The sequence below is a fragment of the Astyanax mexicanus genome, chromosome 3 (genome assembly GCF_023375975.1).
Source record: "Astyanax mexicanus isolate ESR-SI-001 chromosome 3, AstMex3_surface, whole genome shotgun sequence".
In the NCBI taxonomy this organism is placed as follows: Eukaryota; Metazoa; Chordata; class Actinopteri; order Characiformes; family Acestrorhamphidae; genus Astyanax; species Astyanax mexicanus.
Window position 1 is genome coordinate 30,422,471 of NC_064410.1, and position 19,347 is coordinate 30,441,817.

The following is a 19,347-nucleotide window of genomic DNA, read 5'->3' on the forward strand; positions in this document are numbered from 1 at the left end:
ATTGATCAGGTGGCTTCAACCAGAATGTTCAGAAAGTGGTGTTCAGATTGACCTTTGAAAAACAAGCTAAAATGTTTGACCAAACAAGTTTACATTAACACAAATGAGTGCATTGTCTGACATGAAATGTAATTACAAAGTTATTCTAAATATAGTTCTGAATTAAATGGTGCTTCATCAAGCACCAACTGGCACAATGGTGCCAGTTGAGCATAGGATGGTGATGTGTAAGAAGGTGTAACACAATTGGAGACACTCTGTCACATTTAGAAATTATCAAAAGTCTTTGACCTGTTATTAATGTTGAGCAGAGGCACAAAGGAGTGAATGTTCTGATATGACATGTAATTATAAAGTTATTCTAAATCTAGTTCTGAATTAAATGGCGCTCCATCAGAGTGATATTGTACAGAGGTCTTTAACATTGTGAGATTACAGCAAATACTGGAGAGTTACAACAATTTAGGTTAGAAATTCCAAGGACGCACAGATAGCTTGATGCCTGGACACTATTGTATGTGCAATTTTCACAAATGTTTTTAATGAATCTTTACCTAGAGACTCTACAGTGTGCAACAAGACTGAAATGGAGGTGATATATCCAGAGACTAGTTTCAATATAGCTATTTTCAAACAATTAGCAATTATGAATGAACAAAGCACTTTTTAAACATAGTTGTATTGACAAATTTGTCAGAGCCACTGTACTAAATATGGCAAAAACAATTAGATGTCAAAATAGTACAGTATGATTGACATATACTAGTTTTTTTTGGAACAGCGCCCCCCAGTGGCCGGATTGTTTCAGCACTTTGCAGGTCACTACAGTGTCTCCACCTGAACATAACTGCCAAGTGTCATCCACATTGGGCAACATTAAGCCTGCCAAAATGTCTGCTGAATGCTGCTTGGCTGATGTTGTTCAGCCATGTTGATTGATTAAGTTGACCTTTGAACATCCTTTAGAGGCTGTATTATAGATTCTGCATGCAAATTTTCAGCTTGCTAGGTTGCACGGTTGCTGAAAAACAGTGTTCCAAATTTAACTGTTGGAGTGAATGGGGGCATATATCCGGAAGGACTAATTTGCATATGGCGGCCATATTGTTTACAAATTTCAACATTTGATGAATATTAAAGGCCGTGCTCACACGAGTATTTTGATACCAAACATGCCAGAATTGGTCAAAATTCCTAGGACTAGTTCGCAAAAGTATGTTTTGCATATTATGCAAATTAGCAAAAAATCTATATAGACGGAAGTGCATGGTCTAAATTGTAAAGTTGTATTGACCCAAGGAATCCATCAAAAAAAGAATTTTGAATGTAGGTCTTATGGTTTTTGAGTTATTGAGAAAAATGTGAAAAATTAATTTCCTTGTTTATAGCGCCACCACTTGACCAAGTGGAAAAAGAATAATAATAAGAAGAAAAATCTTAGCAAAAACAATAGGGTTCTACGCACCTTCGGTGCTTGAACCCTAATAATGTAAGATTGACAACATGGAACTATATTTATAATAGTGGTGTCAAAAAATATAAAATAAAAATACAACACATTTAAATGCTGGTACTCCCATTTATATTTAGTTGGGAGACAAATATAAAGTGTAGTGTAGTATACCTGAAAATATAGCTATAGCCTTTTTACTTTATAATATCTCAGGGTAGTTTTGATGCTTTTTAAATTTGAATATTTAATGTGACGAGTAAATGTTTAATGAAGAGATATAGCAACAGTGTGTGTGAAAAAGGGATAGTTATGAAATGTAATTTATATTTTAGCATACAAAAATAGTGTATTACCTTCTAAACTCCAAACAGTAACAACATTGTGTTTAAAAATAATTGCTAGTATTTCTCCAGGCATTAAAAAAAAAAAAAAAAAACTAGACATTTGACTGCTGTAAGTGCTAATAAACAGGTATAAAGTGGGAAAAGAATATTTAACAATGAAAAAGAGACATCAGATGTAAGCAATAATTTTTCATGAACTTTATTTACATTATAACTGTTTTTATTCATATGAAATTAATGCTTACTTATTTTTTTTCCTTTGATAATATAAATGGGAATAAAAACATTATTTGATTTGCTCCTCTGCTCCATTTCATACATACATTTCAAATCAAACCATCAAATGATAAGATAAATAGATATAATTCAAGTAAACATTCCAGACTTTAAATTCCTCTAATTTCTAACAAATTAAGAGACAACTTCAGCTTCTGAATCAGTTTCTCTGATTTTGCTATTTATAGGTATATGTTTGAGTAAAATTAACATTGTTGTTTTATTCTTTAACCTACGGACAACAATTCTCCCAAATTACTAATAAAAATATTGTCATTTAGAGCATTTATTTACAAAAATTGAGAAATGGCTGAAATAACAAAAAAGATGCAAGATGCACAGCTTTCAGACCTCAAATAATGCAAAGAAAACAAGTTCATATTCATAAAGTATTAAGAGTTCAGAAATTAAAAACCCTGGTTTTTAATCACAGATTTTATGCATATTGGCATGTTCTCCTCCACCAGTCTTACACGCTGCTTTTGGATAGTTTAATGCCACTTCTAGTGCAAATATTCAAGCAGTTCAGCTTGGTTTGAAGGCTTCTGATCATCCATCTTCCTCTTAATTATATTCCAGAGGTTTTCAATTTGGTAAAAATCAAAGAAATATTTTTTTTCCAAAGCTGTATATTCCTATACAACTCAAAATTCATTGTGCTACACCCTTCAGCTGCATGTTGCAAATGTAGTATTTTGAAAATAATATTTGAATATACAGTTGGATTAACATACTTTTATTTTAATTTTACAAGCATGAGAACAAAACGTATGATAGCTTTTCAGACCTGTGGAAAGATTGCAAGATAATGTGATTTTTAACATTATTCCTAAAAGGTAACATTTAAGCTTTGGATTATCATTGTTTTTACATTTCTGCCATTTATAAATAGCATTTATCCTCACATTTGTAAGACGCTGGAGTGCATGAGTAAAGCTTGCTGTGCTTTTCACTAATAATTAGCCAACTTGCATGGTTTCACTGCATCCTCTGTACACACAATGTGGAGGACGCTCGATTTAGCCACACTTTTTCCATTTCAGACAGGCAATGTTAGTCAGCTCTGCCTCCTTAATTGCACATTAATGTAGGAGGTACAGAACATTCTTTAACACAGATCCGACACCAGCCATCCTTACTCACCCCCATTAACAAAATCTGCTAAAGTCACCTGAGGACAACATAGGAGCTGAAAGAGGGTCAAAGTAGGCCACGCCATGTAATTTCTGTCATACAAACAAAACATAACTCAAAACATAACTAATTTTTCATGTCAATTGTTAGAATGTTAAATTATGTTATTAACAAGGTCAGCTACTTAACAATGCGTAAACATTTTACTATAAATTGGTCAATATAAATGTCCCAAAAATACCCTGAATAAATTCCTTTGTTCTTCCCTATATATTTAAGCAATATAAGAGGGAGTGCTATAATATATTGCACAAACCTTGACTGTATTATTGTGATTATACACCACAGTTGCATTATCACAGTTTATTGAAAGATTTTGAGTTAAAGAGGATGAGAAAATACAATCTGTTCAGTTCTAAAAACTCTGCAAGTTACCTGTATGTGGTGGAGTAATACATGGAGAGCTTCAGTTACAGTGCATTACCGGCTGATAGCGGCACTAATATAACGCCTCTCAGCCAATCACATTGCAGGGTCGAAACTAACTGTGGCATAATCAGAACATAATGTTTAACATCAATATACATGTTTATATTTGTTTTTTTACAATATACAAAAATTCGCACATTGATAATGCTTGGATCTGGATCTTATAATATATATATAATATTTGTAGACTGCTCTGGGCAGTAAAGCACACAATCAAAAATGATTAAAAATGTTAGAAATAGCATTTCTCAGTGCAACATGTAGAAATCAGAATGTCAGGCTAATCGTTGGCTCTGTTTCACATTATCATTTTATCTGGTTGCCTTAAAAATATGATCCAATGGCACTCTACAAGTAGTCCATCTCAGCTGTTTCTAGATGTTTCGTGATGTGGTCCAGTATGATCTTCTCATTGTCTGGGTTTTTCAGGTAGAAGTGTGATCCGGAGAGCATCTGCACAGTGAAATCACCACTAGTCATAGCTTGCCATGCTGTAAAGAAGAATATATGTTAGAAACATAGTGACATACTGCATATAAACTTTAAGATCCTATCTAGAACTGGATTTAAATAGAAATCCAGCATAAAATTTTGATCTCCCAGCTTCTTAAATGTGTATAGCATATAAAGAGATCTCTGTGTGATTTATCATTATGTATAAAACCCTGTGTTTTAAAGCATAACAGTACTGAATGCAAGCTAATGTGAACTTTCCCATTTCAGGTGTAGCATTAGATCGCTTAAAACTAATGTCACTACAACAATTCAAAATATAATAAGGGCTGCATTGTGCTACCACGAGGTGCAGACAGTGTATACACGCACTTTTATACACATGTGATTACTGTAGCATATTAGAGCTGGTTAGCAATGCAATCAATGTTTCTCATGAACGTTTGATATCAGATAATCGGAAAACTCAGAAAAATTCTTACTTTGCAACTATGTTGGGAGGTTAATACAATTTGATGAAATTTTATAATATTTGATTAGTCAAATATTATAAAAAAATTTACTGAGGTAATCTCAGTAAATAGACATTTGCTTCTGTCAGTAACCTGTTAACAACTCTTTTATATTTCAGTGATTTTAATAGTTTACGCTTTTTCTTAACTGAAATACAAAGTGGTTATGTTTGCACCTTGTTTAATACAAAACTGCTGAAAGGTTAAAGGATGCTGCTTATTATTTGTTAAAAAAAAACTAAACTAAAATAACAACAGCTTGTTCATTACTTTAAATGTTGCTGTCTGTTTACAAATAACTAATAAATCATAATCAAGAAAAAAAAGGAATAAGTTTTACAATATCGCTCAGCCATATTTGCAACAAGCTAATAATCTTACAGAATAAGACGTGATTCAAACAGGTTCACTATAGAGTTCACGCAATATGAACATACATATAATAGAAGATAAAGATGATTAAAATCCTTCAGTTTCAGTGTTGCTTTGAAAGCAGTCTGTTGCCATCTCGTAGGTGCTGTGGTAAACACTACTTGCTTATTTTCAGTACCACAGCATGTTTTTATGAATGCACAGACTGAAAAATTTGACACTTCAGTTAAGAATATACATGGACTGATAAATATGATTACTGAGCTCTCTTTATATGATTTTCAAAACTTCTATCAAAGAAATCAGAGTATGCTGTTTACCTAATTACTTGAATAATCAGATACTGTAACTGCAGAAATCTGTTTATAATCGGATTGTGAAGTGAATATAAACACACACAATATTTTAACATTCGTTCTCATGGACGATGGAGTAATGCTGGAACACCAGTACTGTTCAGGACAGTCCTACGGGATTCTAACCTTGTAAGTCGTGTGGCATGTCTTCCTTGCCATCAAAGCACGAGACGGGACATGAAAGAAAAGGTCTTGTTGGCCTGCTACACCTGCAACACACAAACACACACGTAAACATTTACACATATAACTTTCAGTTCTCAGTGTAATCTGTGGAAATCACAATGTCACTTTGAATGCCACTGGAAATGTCCTTACAACACTGGTGGCACTGGATTGTAATTGAAAATTGCTGTATTTTTCAGACTATACAGTGCACCTAAAATACTTTAATTTTCCCAAAAATCGTCTGTGCTCCTTATTATCTGGTGTATGAATTTTACCAGTCAGGTTGTAAGGAGCAGCAAAACTACTGTGCTGAAGTAAAGAGTTATACAGGCGTTTTAGTTTAGTTCTCCAGCAGTATTAGCATTACCCGCTAAGCGCTAGCCATTTGGCTGCTCAGAGGTGAGTATTATCTTGTATCTTATTAGCTTGTAGTCTGCTGCTAACCTCGGCCAACACTGCTTGAGCAGCATTAGCATTACCTGCTAAACATGCTAGATATTTTTACTGCTAACTGATATGGCCCTGGCTTACTGGAACACTCAAGGTTCCTCAGTGTAGCTCTGTCGTGCAGCAGTTAGGCAGCATTAGTTAGTTCCAGCATTAGTGGAAATCTGTAAATCTCTTAAATTAACTCCCAAATTAACAGTTTTTAGGAGAGAAATCTGTGTAGATTTACATCCAGCACTCGTTTGACTTGTCTGACTCGTATGAAAATGTTTTTTTTTTTAAGAATTACAGTTTCTTTTACTTTACATATCATAGCTTTACCGGTCTCCCCACCCAGCGGCAAGACCTGCTGAATTAGAAGGGAAATGTGGAGACACCCCTGTTTCTAAGAAATGCTGCTTAAAATGCTCCTTATAATCTGGTGCATCTTGTGTATGAAAATAGATATTTATTGATAGTGTGCCTTATAATCTGGTGCACCTTATAGTGCAAAAAATACAATACTAAAAATGTGTTAGTGAAATTGTGTTACAAGAAATATATTAATTATATAAAAACTCATATGCAGTTAATTGCATTCCACCAACCTGTAATTCTCCACTACACCGAGGTCCGCCTTCAAAGCTGGCAGGAACAGCTTCAGCACTTCAGGATTGGCCAATATTTCAGGAGGAGTTCCTCCAATCGAGGTCATCCACTGAAGGAATTCTTCATCAGACAGTTGGCTTCTCCGTGGGGCTTGTAATCTGGTTTCAGACTGACAGAGAGGATTAATTGTTTTAGCTAAAAAGTTATTGTAAATGTTTCTTTACACATTTACATGTTTTAATTAAAAAACATGTAATGATTTACCAGCAGATAAGTCATACCACTTTACAATAACTTATATTATGCCACTGTTCTCTTTGAAATCACTACTGCAGTGAACAAACTGTACTTACATAAGGCGCAGAAGCTCCAGAGAGAAACACATGGACTGGTTCAAGATTGTGAACTTTTTTCACATACTCGGCAAAGGCATAGCTGGTCATAGCACCAAAACTGGGGAAAAGGAACCACAATGAGATGAGAAACCACAAAGTGCCTGAAGTAAAATACATGAAATTTAATGCGTTTTTAAAAAACTTTTTTTAAATCATTGATGAAATCTGTTGAAAACATTATAAACAGTGTTGTTGCATTTTGCCAAATAATGCAAACAACACAAAGTTTCCCAAACAAATTATGAAAGAAAAATATTTCCTATAGGAAATTTGGTTTCCATTTTTGCTAGCACCAAAATGTTGTTTTTGATCCCAGAGAACAAAAAACTTTACATTCATTTGTGAAGTAGATGTGAGATATAACTTTTTTAGCACCAACCTGTGTCCAAAGAGAGCAAATGGTTTCTCCTTGAGTTCTGGCAAAAGCACACTGATGACCTCATCGAGGATCTGCTGCATGTGCTGGAAGAATGGTTCTTTAGCTCGGCTCTCCCTGCCGGGCAGTCTGACTGAATACACTGCATATCACAAAGAACAAAAAGAGGAGCAATAACACAAGCAGCAAAAAGCACCAACTGTCAGAGCGCAGACACATAATGTATCAACATACTTTAATATCCATTTAATTTGCATACATTAAACGCTTACAGCACCATCTCAGAAAAAGTTTTGAGAATGTGGAAAAGTGCATAAGAAAAAGACAAATCTTTAAATACTCTAAGATCTTATATAAACAACAGCCTATTTGCATAAGTGACAGAGCCCTTAAGCAGATCATTCTGAAAGGGGCTGAATCTGGCATAGAACTGGAATAGAGCTGGTGAGGCTCTTTATGTGAGAGTGATTTAAATAAAGATGGTTTAAATGTTGTTTTTCTATCATCAATCTTAAAAATATGTAAAGTAACAAAAAAAATCAATGTTTACTTATAATGTTCTTCTTAAGTAATAAGAATGGTGGTGTACAAACCAGTGCCAAAGAAACATTTTTTTTTGTTTTATAGCTATAAAACAGAAGCAGGAACTGTGATCATTTTTCTTATTTTTCTTACTTATGAAATGTAAAACAAATTTCACAGTTCACAGATTGAAATGCTGGGAACAGTGGATGAGGGGCCTTCAAACACCAGAAAATGCTATAAAAGCATCTAATATCTGATAAAACATCCTGATCATTTTATCATTTAATGTTGAAAATATAATACTTAATGGTCCTTCAAATCATTTAAGCATTGTAGAAATAAATCCACATGATCTCACTTTGATTTTGTTGCCAATATATATATATAAATACAGCACAATAATACACAGTAAAGGTCAGTGTAGCGGAGAAGTACCTTCAACAGAGGAGTTGAGGAGTCTCCCCCAGCGTGCGTAGTGGATGGAGCCTCCACCTGCCCAGGGGAAGCAGATCAGTCTGACCACAGCGTCCGGCCTCCTGCTGAAGCAGCTAATGACTTTATCCATCCCAGCTACAATTAAACAGAGTTAGAGCTACTGGTGATTAAAAAATAACAATACCATCCTTCTGAACTAGGAACCAGTCTACAGCTGAGTAAGGTTATTTACATGAGACTCCAAGTCCAAGTACAAAATAGCAATAAATAACCTAGATAACAGTCTAGGTTTATAAGCTCCACTGTTTCATAACTGTTTGTTTAAATATACCACTGATAAATATGTCTACTGACACTTCAGAATAAAGAGCAAACTATTCACCTGCCATTTAAAGACATTACACTGTAGTACATTACACTGTAGCCCGTCCAATCACTGTAACGTTCCCTGGAACAGATCCCTGAGGTGCCTTCAACACCACCCAGTCTTTACTTCAGTTCATATCAGTTTCAACCCTGGAACACAAACAAAATAAACGATTTAACTTTTTATCTCTAAATAATGAGGGTGTATACCGCTGTTCTGCTTAAACAGAACCAGGAGCATTTAAACTCTAAACTCTAAACGCAGCTGAACGTTTCATACACACACATGTTGAAGGTGCGCTTCTTCAGTCTTTACTTCAGTTCATATCAGTTTCAACCCTGGAACACAAACAAAATAAACGATTTAACTTTTTATCTCTAAATAATGAGGGTGTATACCGCTGTTCTGCTTAAACAGAACCAGGAGCATTTAAACTCTAAACTCTAAACGCAGCTGAACGTTTCATACACACACATGTTGAAGGTGCGCTTCTTCAGTTTCTTCTGTGGTGAGCTCAGTTAAATCCAGAGCGCAATGCTGCCATCTTCAGACCACTGTGCTAAAACAGCCACCAGACTTTTGAGACTTTTACAGATTTTACCTGGAGTGTTTTCCTTTCTTCTATATTTAATTAATCAATTAATCAATCACATACATGTATTTTCACTCTGAGGTACACTGAGGTACATTTTCAATGCAGCTGAGCATTTACAATAGAAAAATTTAAATATAATATGAAACCACCGCATACAAACACAACATGGAATAAAATAAGCAAGGTAAAACATTGAAAAAATAAGCATAACTAAGGTTAGATAGCAAAATAATCATTTAATTTAATAATAATAATCAAAATAAATAATATATATATATTTTTAAATAAGAAAAGAAAACATTTTAACATTAGACAAGAAAACTAAAATAAAGCCAAAACTAACCATTAAATTAACATAAAAAAACAATATGGCATAATGTTTCCCACAGGAATCAAACCATATTTTGGTTATTGCACTATTCCATACCATACCTTATTTTATATTATTTTTATTATTATATTTTTTTTATTTGTATTATAATATAATGTTGCAAGGCATATCTATATCCAAAACAATGAGGCGTACAAGTGGGTCATAAATAAAAATCTATATACGCGCAATAATACGTAAAGAAGTATATTTGGTTGTTTATATTCTTATTTTATTCTTACAATCTTGTTGTAAGCTTACTAAAACGTGTTTTCTTCTAATGAGCTTGTTATCAATTATCAACCAAAAAAAACAACAAAACTTTATTTTCTCTCCAAAAATATATTTCATGCCTTTTGAGGGTTAAGACAATAATAATATTAATAATAATAAGAAGAATATGTTTTAATCTATAATGAAAAAATGAATAAATTTGAAGAAAAAAATCGTTATTATAGGAAAGCTGGGTAGTGGAGGTGGTTATAAAATAAAATTGCAGCGAATTGAGCTTCAATGTTTTTCTGTTGTGACTAAAACAGAATTTCAGAAACTTAATTATATTATTATTTATGTTCTTTAATGAATTAAGTCTCAGACGTGGATCAGAAATGAATGACATGGTTGCAGGATGTGACGGCGCTTCCTGCCGTTGGTATTTCCTGTGGTCCCCCTCCCTCAGCCCGGCGGTGGAGAGAGAGATGGTGAACCGGTTACAGGAGCGGAGAGAGTCGGAGAGACGAACCGGTGAACCAGCGAGAAAAACAGCCCGGAGCTGAACCTCTGCTGCGGTGCTGAGTGTTTTATTATAGAAGGACGAATTTTAACTGGTTTTAGACTGTAATAAACTGTGGCTGAGTGGAGGTTGGAGGTTTTAGTGAGTTTTATCGAGTGTCAGACAGAAGCTGCTGCTCTGGTTCGAGTTGAGAAGAAGGGAAAAGCTGTTTCTCGCTCTCGGGAGTTTTTACGAGGAGTTGGTTCGGTTGTCAGCTGGGAGTAATTAACGCTACTGAGTCCCGGTGAACGGAGGGAGCTACTGAAGGAGGCGAAGGACACGGCGGGGAGGCTGTCTTTAACCTAACTAACGATAAACACCGAGAACCGAATGAAGCTAAGGCCGAGCTGACCCTCAGGGACGGGACGGTCTCATCAGCCGCAGCGGAGACCGGCGACCGCGGCCGGGGCGAGGAGGACAGAGAGGTAGCCGTTAGCCGAGCTCCAGCAGCTCCAGCGGCCCCACAGCGGCTCCGCGGAGACCCTACAGCACCACTACTACCACCACCCGTAAGCCGGGCACCAGCTCTGGAAAGCCGGCTGACTGGAATCCGGGCAGAGACCTCATGAATGGAAATCGGTACTACAGGTAGGTTTACGAGCTTCTCCCGGAGCGTGACCCCAGCTGGGGACCCGGCTGGGTGGGGTTAACCAGCAGGTGAAATAACTGGTTAACTAACTAGTCAGGTCAGATAGTTACAGGAGGGTCTTCTGAGGGGACTGTGGGGCTCGTTCAGGGGTCCGTATGCACTGTGTCTCGACCCCTCAGTGTTGTGTCGATTTTAGCAACCTTGTCAAACTATGCTACCCTAGTGTATATTTAAAGGTAAAATACGAAATATTAGAACATGCTCGCAGTAAACGTGTCGGTATGATATTTGAATAGCCTACTCGGTGTATTAAGGTAAAGTTAAGGCAATATAAGTGATCAGAAACAGTTTTATACATTTTTTTTTAATCATTTTTATCTATATTTTTATCATACATTTTTACACGGTTGTAACACTCGAGCTAACGATGACAGTAAGTCCAGATTGTACACTGCACCTGAGATTTTTTTAAATATCAGGAAAAACACAGGAAAACAGTTAAATCGAGAGTTTAGCGCATGCACAGAACCGCTTAGTAGCACAAATCGACGGGTAGCACAACTCGACAGTACACCCCCCGGCTCCCTGTAACTTAAGTAACGCTAACTTAACTAACCCAGCTAACAGTTGTTTTAAGCCGTTTAGCAGCTGTTTAAGTTGTTTAGTTGTAGATTAGAAGTCGTTATTCTGGAGGTTTATGCAGGCTCGGCTGTCTGGTGGTCGATTGGAGGCGGTTTGAGGGTTTTTACCCACTCGCGGTTTCCACGTCACGGCGCTGCGACTCGCCTGTCACGCACAGGTGGCGTGGAGATCAGGTGCTGCTGCGTGAGCTGCTTGTGTGTGAGTGAGAGAGATATTGTGTGTATTTATTACTTTGTGAGGACCAGACGCCCCATAACTAACAGGAACGCACAGGAATCCTAAAGTCGTGGGGGACACCTGTAGTAATGCAGTACAACACAGCATTACAGTAAGCCTTCCCCAAAAACGATAGTAATACAAACCTATGTATCTGTGTGTGTAAAAGTGAGAGAGAGAGAAATTAAAAGAAAGAGAGAGAGATTTTGTGTATTTATCACTTTCTGAATGCCAATTGCCCAATAACTGCCCCACACGGGAATTCTAACGTCGTGGGGACATATGTAGTAAAACAATACAGCAGCATTACAATAAGCCTTCCCCACAAAGATAGTAATACAAACTCGCGAGAGTGTGTGTGGTCACAGAGGGGAGAGTGGGGGAGGCCTCCCGTTGTCATGGTGACTGAGTTACTGGTTGCTGTGTCACTGGTGACTGCTTTCCCACAACTGGTTTAACTGGAAAACATTAGAAATCAGACCCAAACTGATATACCAGTAAAGAATTACCTGTGACCAGTTGCTCACAGATGATCAGATTAGTAGTGTGTGGTTCTAGGTTTCTGTAAGTGTCTAGTCTGCACGTGGTTTACAGGTCAGCAGTGCCAGAAGATCAGTCAGTTCCCTGCTGTTAAAATCAGATGTATGGTTTTGCTAATTTCTTGTCTTAATATTTGAAGAGTTCATTTGCAAAAATGGATAAAGCTATGTTTAAAGGATAGCATCTATCTATTTGTTTGTGCAAATTAACTCTTAATTTCTTTAATGTGATCTATATCTTTTCATCACTGCTTGTAATGCTAACCATACACTAGACGACTTCAAAAACACTCTGAAAACACTTTTAATAGACTAAAGTCTGACACCCTCTCACGTCTAAAGACAAGTTACAGACTTTTTAGTCACAGATGGCAAAGACTGGGGATCTTGAAGGGTCACTATTTGCAAGACTGCAACTAGATTCTTTCAGAGTTTATTTTATTATGTTTTACTACTATTTTTATTAATATTATTATTATAAGTAGGAAATGTGTTAAAGAGACACTCTTGCTCACTACACAGCTCCACCAGTTTCTCCTACTTTTGTATACTCTAGGAGAACTGTGGTTTCCGAGCCATCACTGGAGTCTCATCCATTTCATGTTCCGCAAACCTCCCTACGCTTGCCTTGTGGCTTTCCGTAGCCCTCCTATTGGTTGTTGACATTGACATTGTTCACTTATGATAATATTAAACACGGTTGATTTTAGCTCAGTTAAACCACAACCCATATGGCCACCTCATTGTATGACCGTCATAATGTCATAAATGTATTGTACAATATATGGATGAATATGACCTGGATGGTAATTTTTCTGTCCCTAATTTTGTTTATTATGCATTTTTTAGCAAGGAGAGCCCATTAATGTGAATGAGCTGATTTGCTAACTCTTTAAACTCTGTTTATCAAACTTGTCAGAGTAAGAATGCTGATGCAGGATCAGCAAAAGTTTACTGAATTCTATTAGACAGTTGATGAGAGGTGATCTCACATCAGTTCTTTTACTCAGAGATGGTTGATAAATGAGGCCCAGTTTTATTAATTCAATTATGTTTTATTTATATAGGACATTAATTAGTTAAAGTTAGGAAATTATTTATATTCCATATCCATTGGCTCAATATTCTTAATACGTGATTGCTTTACTGTTCTTCAATCAATGCATCAGTGGCATAAAATGGTCTTAAAATTATACTGTTCTTTTTTAACACAGTTCATCTCAAAAATAGTTCTTCTGACAGGCCTGTCTCATCTTATTCCAATATATCAGTCAAAATTCCAGACCAGGTTGTGTGAATCAAAGGTTTTAGCTCTGTGATCAGACGTGTTTTAAGTGTTTGTGTGGGTGAATTTGTGACTGTTTGTTACAGGTGGTCATGTGACAGTATATGGAAGCACCTGTTTTCTCTTATTGCTAGTTAGGATAGGCTTGGTTGCTATAGAGTGAGGGCGGCCACATGGGTATGGTCGGCATGGCAACGGCACACTGGGAACTCTAGGAATCAGTTGGAACAGCAAAGTTCCCTTTGGGTGACTTTCAGCATCAGACGTCTCTCTCGAAGTGATCTGTACATGAGGTTTTAATACATACCTGTTTGTGTATTTCAGTCTGTCAAAACAGATGTAATTAAATGTGGAAATTGGATTAAATCCAAGTGGATCTGCACTAAAACGCAGAAAGCATTCTGCATCATTGCTTCAGTGTTCCAGGCCCAGTTTCTTCACAACATGCTAATATAAACTGGTCTTAACTAGTACACAGAGTGTGTTCGATGCTCACGCTACTTTAAAAAATGTCTCTGCTTTAACCTGTATTTAAATCCTGGTGTAGAATATCTGTTAAATTTCATTTTTGGTCATTTTCAACGTACTCCAATGTTGAAATGATGTTCTACTGCATGTATTGCCAGGATACTGCATCCACTGTAAAATAAACTGTACAATAAAATTAAGAGTGTAATAGTGCATGTTTTTGTACCAAACAGTCCGAGTAGGGGGGTTATGGGAGTCAAACAGTGAGTATATGTTGTGCTCTACATTTGAATGGTATTGTGAGATCTGTAGTGGTTTAGGAGTGTTATTGAGTTAACTGTAGTGTTGTTTGCACTAGGTCATGGTTTTGTTTCCCCTGGTGAACTTCAAATCAAACTTTGACTTTTGTTAAAGTTACACCCTTTAAAAGAAAAAAAAAAACTGGAAAGTGTTGCTAGAATTGCTGCTTGTTTGCTTAATTGCAAGGCTGTTACAAAAGCAGTCAAACCCCATGAATACCTATTTTCCAACTTAATAAAAATAAAAACGAATTTACTGTGCAGTGACACCTAAACAAATCTGACTGTTCTAAGTCATGTGTTGGGATGGGCACTGTGCAATATGGCCCTAAAATAATATCAAGATATTTCAGGGTATTTTTTGTGAGATTCTTGACGATATAACAAAACATTTTTTTTAAATTAATTTCATAAATATGCTACTGAAACAAAGTAAATTTTAACATTTTATTTAGTATAGAAACAACAGTTTTATATATTTTTGGTAGAAACAAACAAAAAAAGCTATAAAAGTCTGTCTGATTTGTAAATAGTAACTTACCTGGTCTCATGTACAAGATTTTGTATAAAATAAAATTATTGTTACAGACTAAAAATGTAACAAAAATAAAGTAATGTAACAACTGTACCACAAAAAGCGCAGCAAATGTAGTGCATGCATATAAACTGCAAACAAACTATTCAAAAGTAAATACAGTAAATTGAAAAAACTTTCATTGAATTTTTGCATTTTTTCTGTTTAAAATCTAATATGGCATAACTCCTATTTATGAGAAAAAAATGCTTTCTTACTGGGGCTGTATGAATTACTTTTAACATTACCTAACTATTTAAATACCATTGAATTCTAGATTCTTTGTGAGTGCTGGGCAGTGTGAACTCAAATTAATATCAAGATTATTTGAACATTTTACTTTCATTGCAATGAATAATTATTATGTTAATGAATGATTAAGTACATGCACATCCAGTCTAGTCTGTAAGTCTTGTGGAACTAGCACTTTGTTTTAAGGGGAAGATGAGTCAGGGCAAAATGATGACTTCATTATCTGATCTCATTGTGTGTCGTGTTTTATCAGAGATGGTTCATTGCTCAGTCAGAGGAGATTTTGGGGGAATGTTTTTTGTTTTGCTTTCGCAAACTGAAGGTGTGGGTTGTGAGTGTCTGCGTTGTCTTTGATGTCAGCTGCAGTGGTGTTTCCACTAAGTAGGCATTTATAGGAAGGTGTTGAGGTCATACCTCAGCATTTCAGTTATGACGGATGACAAATGACAGATGATTGGTGCTTTAGCCCCCACTTTTTCTCCTAATTGAAATCAGACGTCATAAAATCTGTGGAATAGTTAAAATCTTGAGCAGCCAATACGTTCTCAGCTGATTAAAAAAAAGAATGAAAAAAGGAATTTTACCACACACTGATCTGTAGCATGTCTAAAAAGGCATTTTCAATGATTTAAAGAAACAAAATCCAGTGATTTTGCATGTATTGTTCTATATCTGTTATATATAACAGATAAGTACAATGCAAAGAATGTTCATATAAATATAAGAGTATAGCAACAGTGTACATTTTTGTGTTTTGAAGTAAACATCAGTAAAATGGCACTAAACGATTGATGTTATCATTCAACACTGGAGCCTACAGGCTAAATAGATTCTAAAAAGCTTGTCTAGTATTGAATATGCATCGTCAGACAGTGACTTCATCCACATCACCAATGAAACCATGCTTATGTGTACCAGAAAGCCCCTTGAGTGTTACAGAAATTCTGACTCAGAGCAAAAAGCGGTCAGCTTTTAGTAAAAGTATGACCAGTCAGCAATTCCTCAGTCCTATTAGTCTTGTATAGTCTAGACAAAAAAAACTAAAGTGAGACTTTTTGTAAGGTTTTGACTAAGGATGCAAAGATTCCAGTTCTTTTAACTGAGTACGAGCGCAAGTATGTGTATACCTGCTTAATTAAGCAATTAGAAGCATTACGTAATAGTTGAGTTGTTAGTGTAAAGTAATGCAATGTAATGCAACAGTTAATTTAAATAAGATTTATATAATTCAGTTTTTTTTTCAGAGATTAGTAAAAAAATATATATATTAGTTGTACTCTATTGAGGCAATCATCTAAAGCTGATTAGCCAATCAGATGAGGAAAAGAAAATTTTGAGGAAAAGAAAAAACAGAAAAGAAATAGGACTAGAGTGAAGGCGGGAGAAGAGTGAGCAGTGTTTTCAAGTCTCTGGGAGTTTAACTTTTTTTTTTTTTTTATTGTGGATAATTTGGCCCAATCCCATTTTTACCTTGTACCCCTACTCCTACCCCTATGTTCTAAGGGGCTGTGTGGAGCATTAAATTAAGGTGCTCTGTCATGGGAAGCTTTTATTAGCTTTTATTCTATTTTATTTTTTTTTGTTCCACCATTAATGCTGCAGCCTCTGCTGACTGGTGCACCATATAAGGTGGACTGGGAAAGTTAGTTAGCTAGCTACTTGATTCTGCACCATTTAATACGGTACACCTTATAGTGCAAAACATACAATCGTAGAAAGCCTTTTCTTGACAGTTAAGACATTTACCAAAAAAAAAAACGTTTTTTATGCACTTAATTTTGCAAAAAGCAGTGGATGAACAGATGTCCCAATACTTTTGACCATACAGTGTATATTGTTTTTTCTGTAGGAATATACAGTAAATGTACTGAATTTATTTCATTTCATAAAGAAACTGCACTTTTACTGAGGGACTTTTAGATGACATAAGGTCAGGGTAATTTAGCACAGTACCCCAGCTTTGCCTTAATGTTTGTTTTTTTAGAGTAAATACATAATAAATAAATACAGACTAAAATATAAATTTTAAATATGTTTTTCTTATTCCACTCATAATGCCGTGTTTGTGTGTGTGTTGCAGGAGCCGTTGGGGCTGCGCCCCTGTTGTCTGTGCCACGAAGGCCTGGCTATGGCACCATGGGGAAGCCCATCAAGTTGCTGGCCAACTGCTTCCAGGTGGACATCCCCAAAATGGATGTCTACCTGTACGAGGTGGACATCAAGCCTGAGAGATGTCCCCGCCGTGTCAACAGGTACTTAATACACATGCAATACAAAGATGTGTTTAACGGCTTTCAGATTTACTTGCACTAATGATGCAACATGTGTGCCGGTAAATACAAACAGCTGTGAATCATATGTCCCAAACAGTGTGGTCCATTAAGATGAAATGTGGGGACAATGTATAAAAAGTGTTAAAATTCCTGTAATTCTAAATCGACTCATCTCATTGGCATCCATAAGGGAGGTGGTGGACTCCATGGTGCAGCATTTTAAGGTGACCATCTTTGGGGACAGAAAACCGGTCTATGATGGGAAGAGGAGCCTCTACACAGCTCATCCGCTACCAGTGGCTACAGGAGGGGTAAGACGCATGCACCAACACACCAGGGAAATTGCACACAAAATGACACCTTTTGTATCTTTTAGGTTGTTTAAAAGAGCAGACATGTACAATTGATAATAGAAAAATTCTTAAAATGAACCTTTGTGATGCAAGATATAAAGGAGGATCTGTAGTTTTCTGCATACAACTCGTTATTTTTAGAGTTACAAAAAAATGACCTGGCACATTTGGTTATTTATAGAAATAAATCAAATAAATACATAAATAAATAAAAGTTACAGATTGCTCAGATATCATACCTTATTCAGACTATAAATGTAGAATTCATATCTTAAACAAAGGGATTCAGAGCTTCCTGTCACGTTCTTGGCAAAGAACTCACTTTAAGATGTGCTTCATAGCAGCAGGGCAAAAATAGCTACACTCACAGAGCACTTTATTATAAACAAGTGTATACCTAATAATTTGAGCAACTTTCTAATAAGCCAATCTCATTGCAGAGGTGTATTGCATCATGCAGATATGAGTCAGAAAATATTTTTATGCACATATAGAATTTACTCAGAGTGATCTAATTTGACAAAAAATACATTCAGTGAGGGGCAGTTATCTAGAGAAATACGCTTTGTTCGCTGGGTCCATTAACTGTAGCACTAGCTAAACTGTGTAGATTAACATCCAGTGCTCTTTTGACTTTAAAAGAAAACGTTTTTTTTTTTTTTTATTACAGTTTTGTTTACTTACCCCAGCGGTGAGACATGCTGAATTAGAAGTAAAACATGGCAACACCCCTGTTCCTTACTAGTGTTGCATAACGCGCCATATAATCCAGTCCACTTAATGTTTAAAAGTGGAAAAGAAAATAGACGTTTATTGATGGTGCTCCTTATAGTGAGAAAAATAATAATTGTCATCCAGCCAGCTAACATTAGCATAAAGGGATGGGCTGGATATTAAAATCGGTTTAAACAAAATAACCAAAAAGACTTTGGCTTGTCTCAGCAGCTTTGGTGCATGTAATGGAAGTGTAAATAGTTTCATAATAAAATATACACATTTTATTGTTACTGTTGAGATGTTACTCTTACCAAATATATTAGGTATCCAGTATAGAAATCGGTTTTACGTTTGATTATTTAGGCTGTAAAATCAATGAAGGCAGTATGAGATACTTGGTTTTGGGACGTGTGACTCCTCTGCACAGACTCTGGTTGCAAAGTGAACACCATTGCGGACGTTTTTGGCTCCGTTTATTTAGAATGTAGGATAATTGGCACCACTGTGTACTTGTTTTATACAGTCATTGGTTGGTTCAACCAGTTCCATTCCCTTTCACAGAATATTAGTCCAGTAAAAAACCTTTAAGTTTCGGTGCACTGAGGGACTGCCAGCATGACAGTTATCCTGAATAATCAATAGAATTTTGTGACGCAATCACAACAACATTAACTAGAAACAACATTTTGTAGAATACCTTCCACAAGGAGTTA

At 35.9% G+C, this 19,347-nt stretch overlaps 2 protein-coding genes across 7 annotated transcripts in view; one reads left to right on the forward strand and one right to left on the reverse strand.

The window, feature by feature from the left end:
* Nucleotides 1–2,793: 2,793 nt before the first annotated feature.
* On the reverse strand, nt 2,794–9,235 carry olah (oleoyl-ACP hydrolase). 4 transcript variants are annotated; one of them, XM_049476314.1, is made up of 9 exons: nt 9,165–9,179; nt 8,976–9,028; nt 8,706–8,839; nt 8,324–8,458; nt 7,367–7,505; nt 6,946–7,045; nt 6,592–6,761; nt 5,516–5,598; nt 2,794–4,187 (listed from the first exon to the last, which is right to left on the reverse strand). In XM_049476314.1, the coding sequence occupies exons 3-9, from the start codon at nt 8,710–8,712 to the stop codon at nt 4,045–4,047; spliced, it is 777 nt and encodes a 258-aa protein (XP_049332271.1). In that variant the 5' UTR covers nt 8,713–8,839; nt 8,976–9,028; nt 9,165–9,179; the 3' UTR covers nt 2,794–4,044. The 4 variants fall into 4 exon arrangements, with proteins under 4 accessions (XP_049332271.1, XP_049332270.1, XP_049332273.1 ...); XM_049476313.1 differs by lacking the exon at nt 8,976–9,028 and having other exon boundaries at nt 9,163–9,235; XM_049476316.1 differs by lacking the exon at nt 8,976–9,028 and having other exon boundaries at nt 9,159–9,207.
* Nucleotides 9,236–10,323: 1,088 nt separating this feature from the next.
* ago3b (argonaute RISC catalytic component 3b) overlaps nt 10,324–19,347 on the forward strand; it is a 30,458-nt gene continuing 21,434 nt past the window's right edge. For all 3 annotated transcript variants that reach the window (XM_049476317.1, XM_007258272.4, XM_049476318.1), the window contains exons 1-3: nt 10,324–11,015; nt 17,372–17,543; nt 17,755–17,875. In XM_049476317.1, the coding sequence (XP_049332274.1) occupies nt 10,997–11,015; nt 17,372–17,543; nt 17,755–17,875 (312 nt within the window). In that variant the 5' untranslated portion in view covers nt 10,324–10,996. The remainder of the gene's footprint in view (nt 11,016–17,371; nt 17,544–17,754; nt 17,876–19,347) is intronic.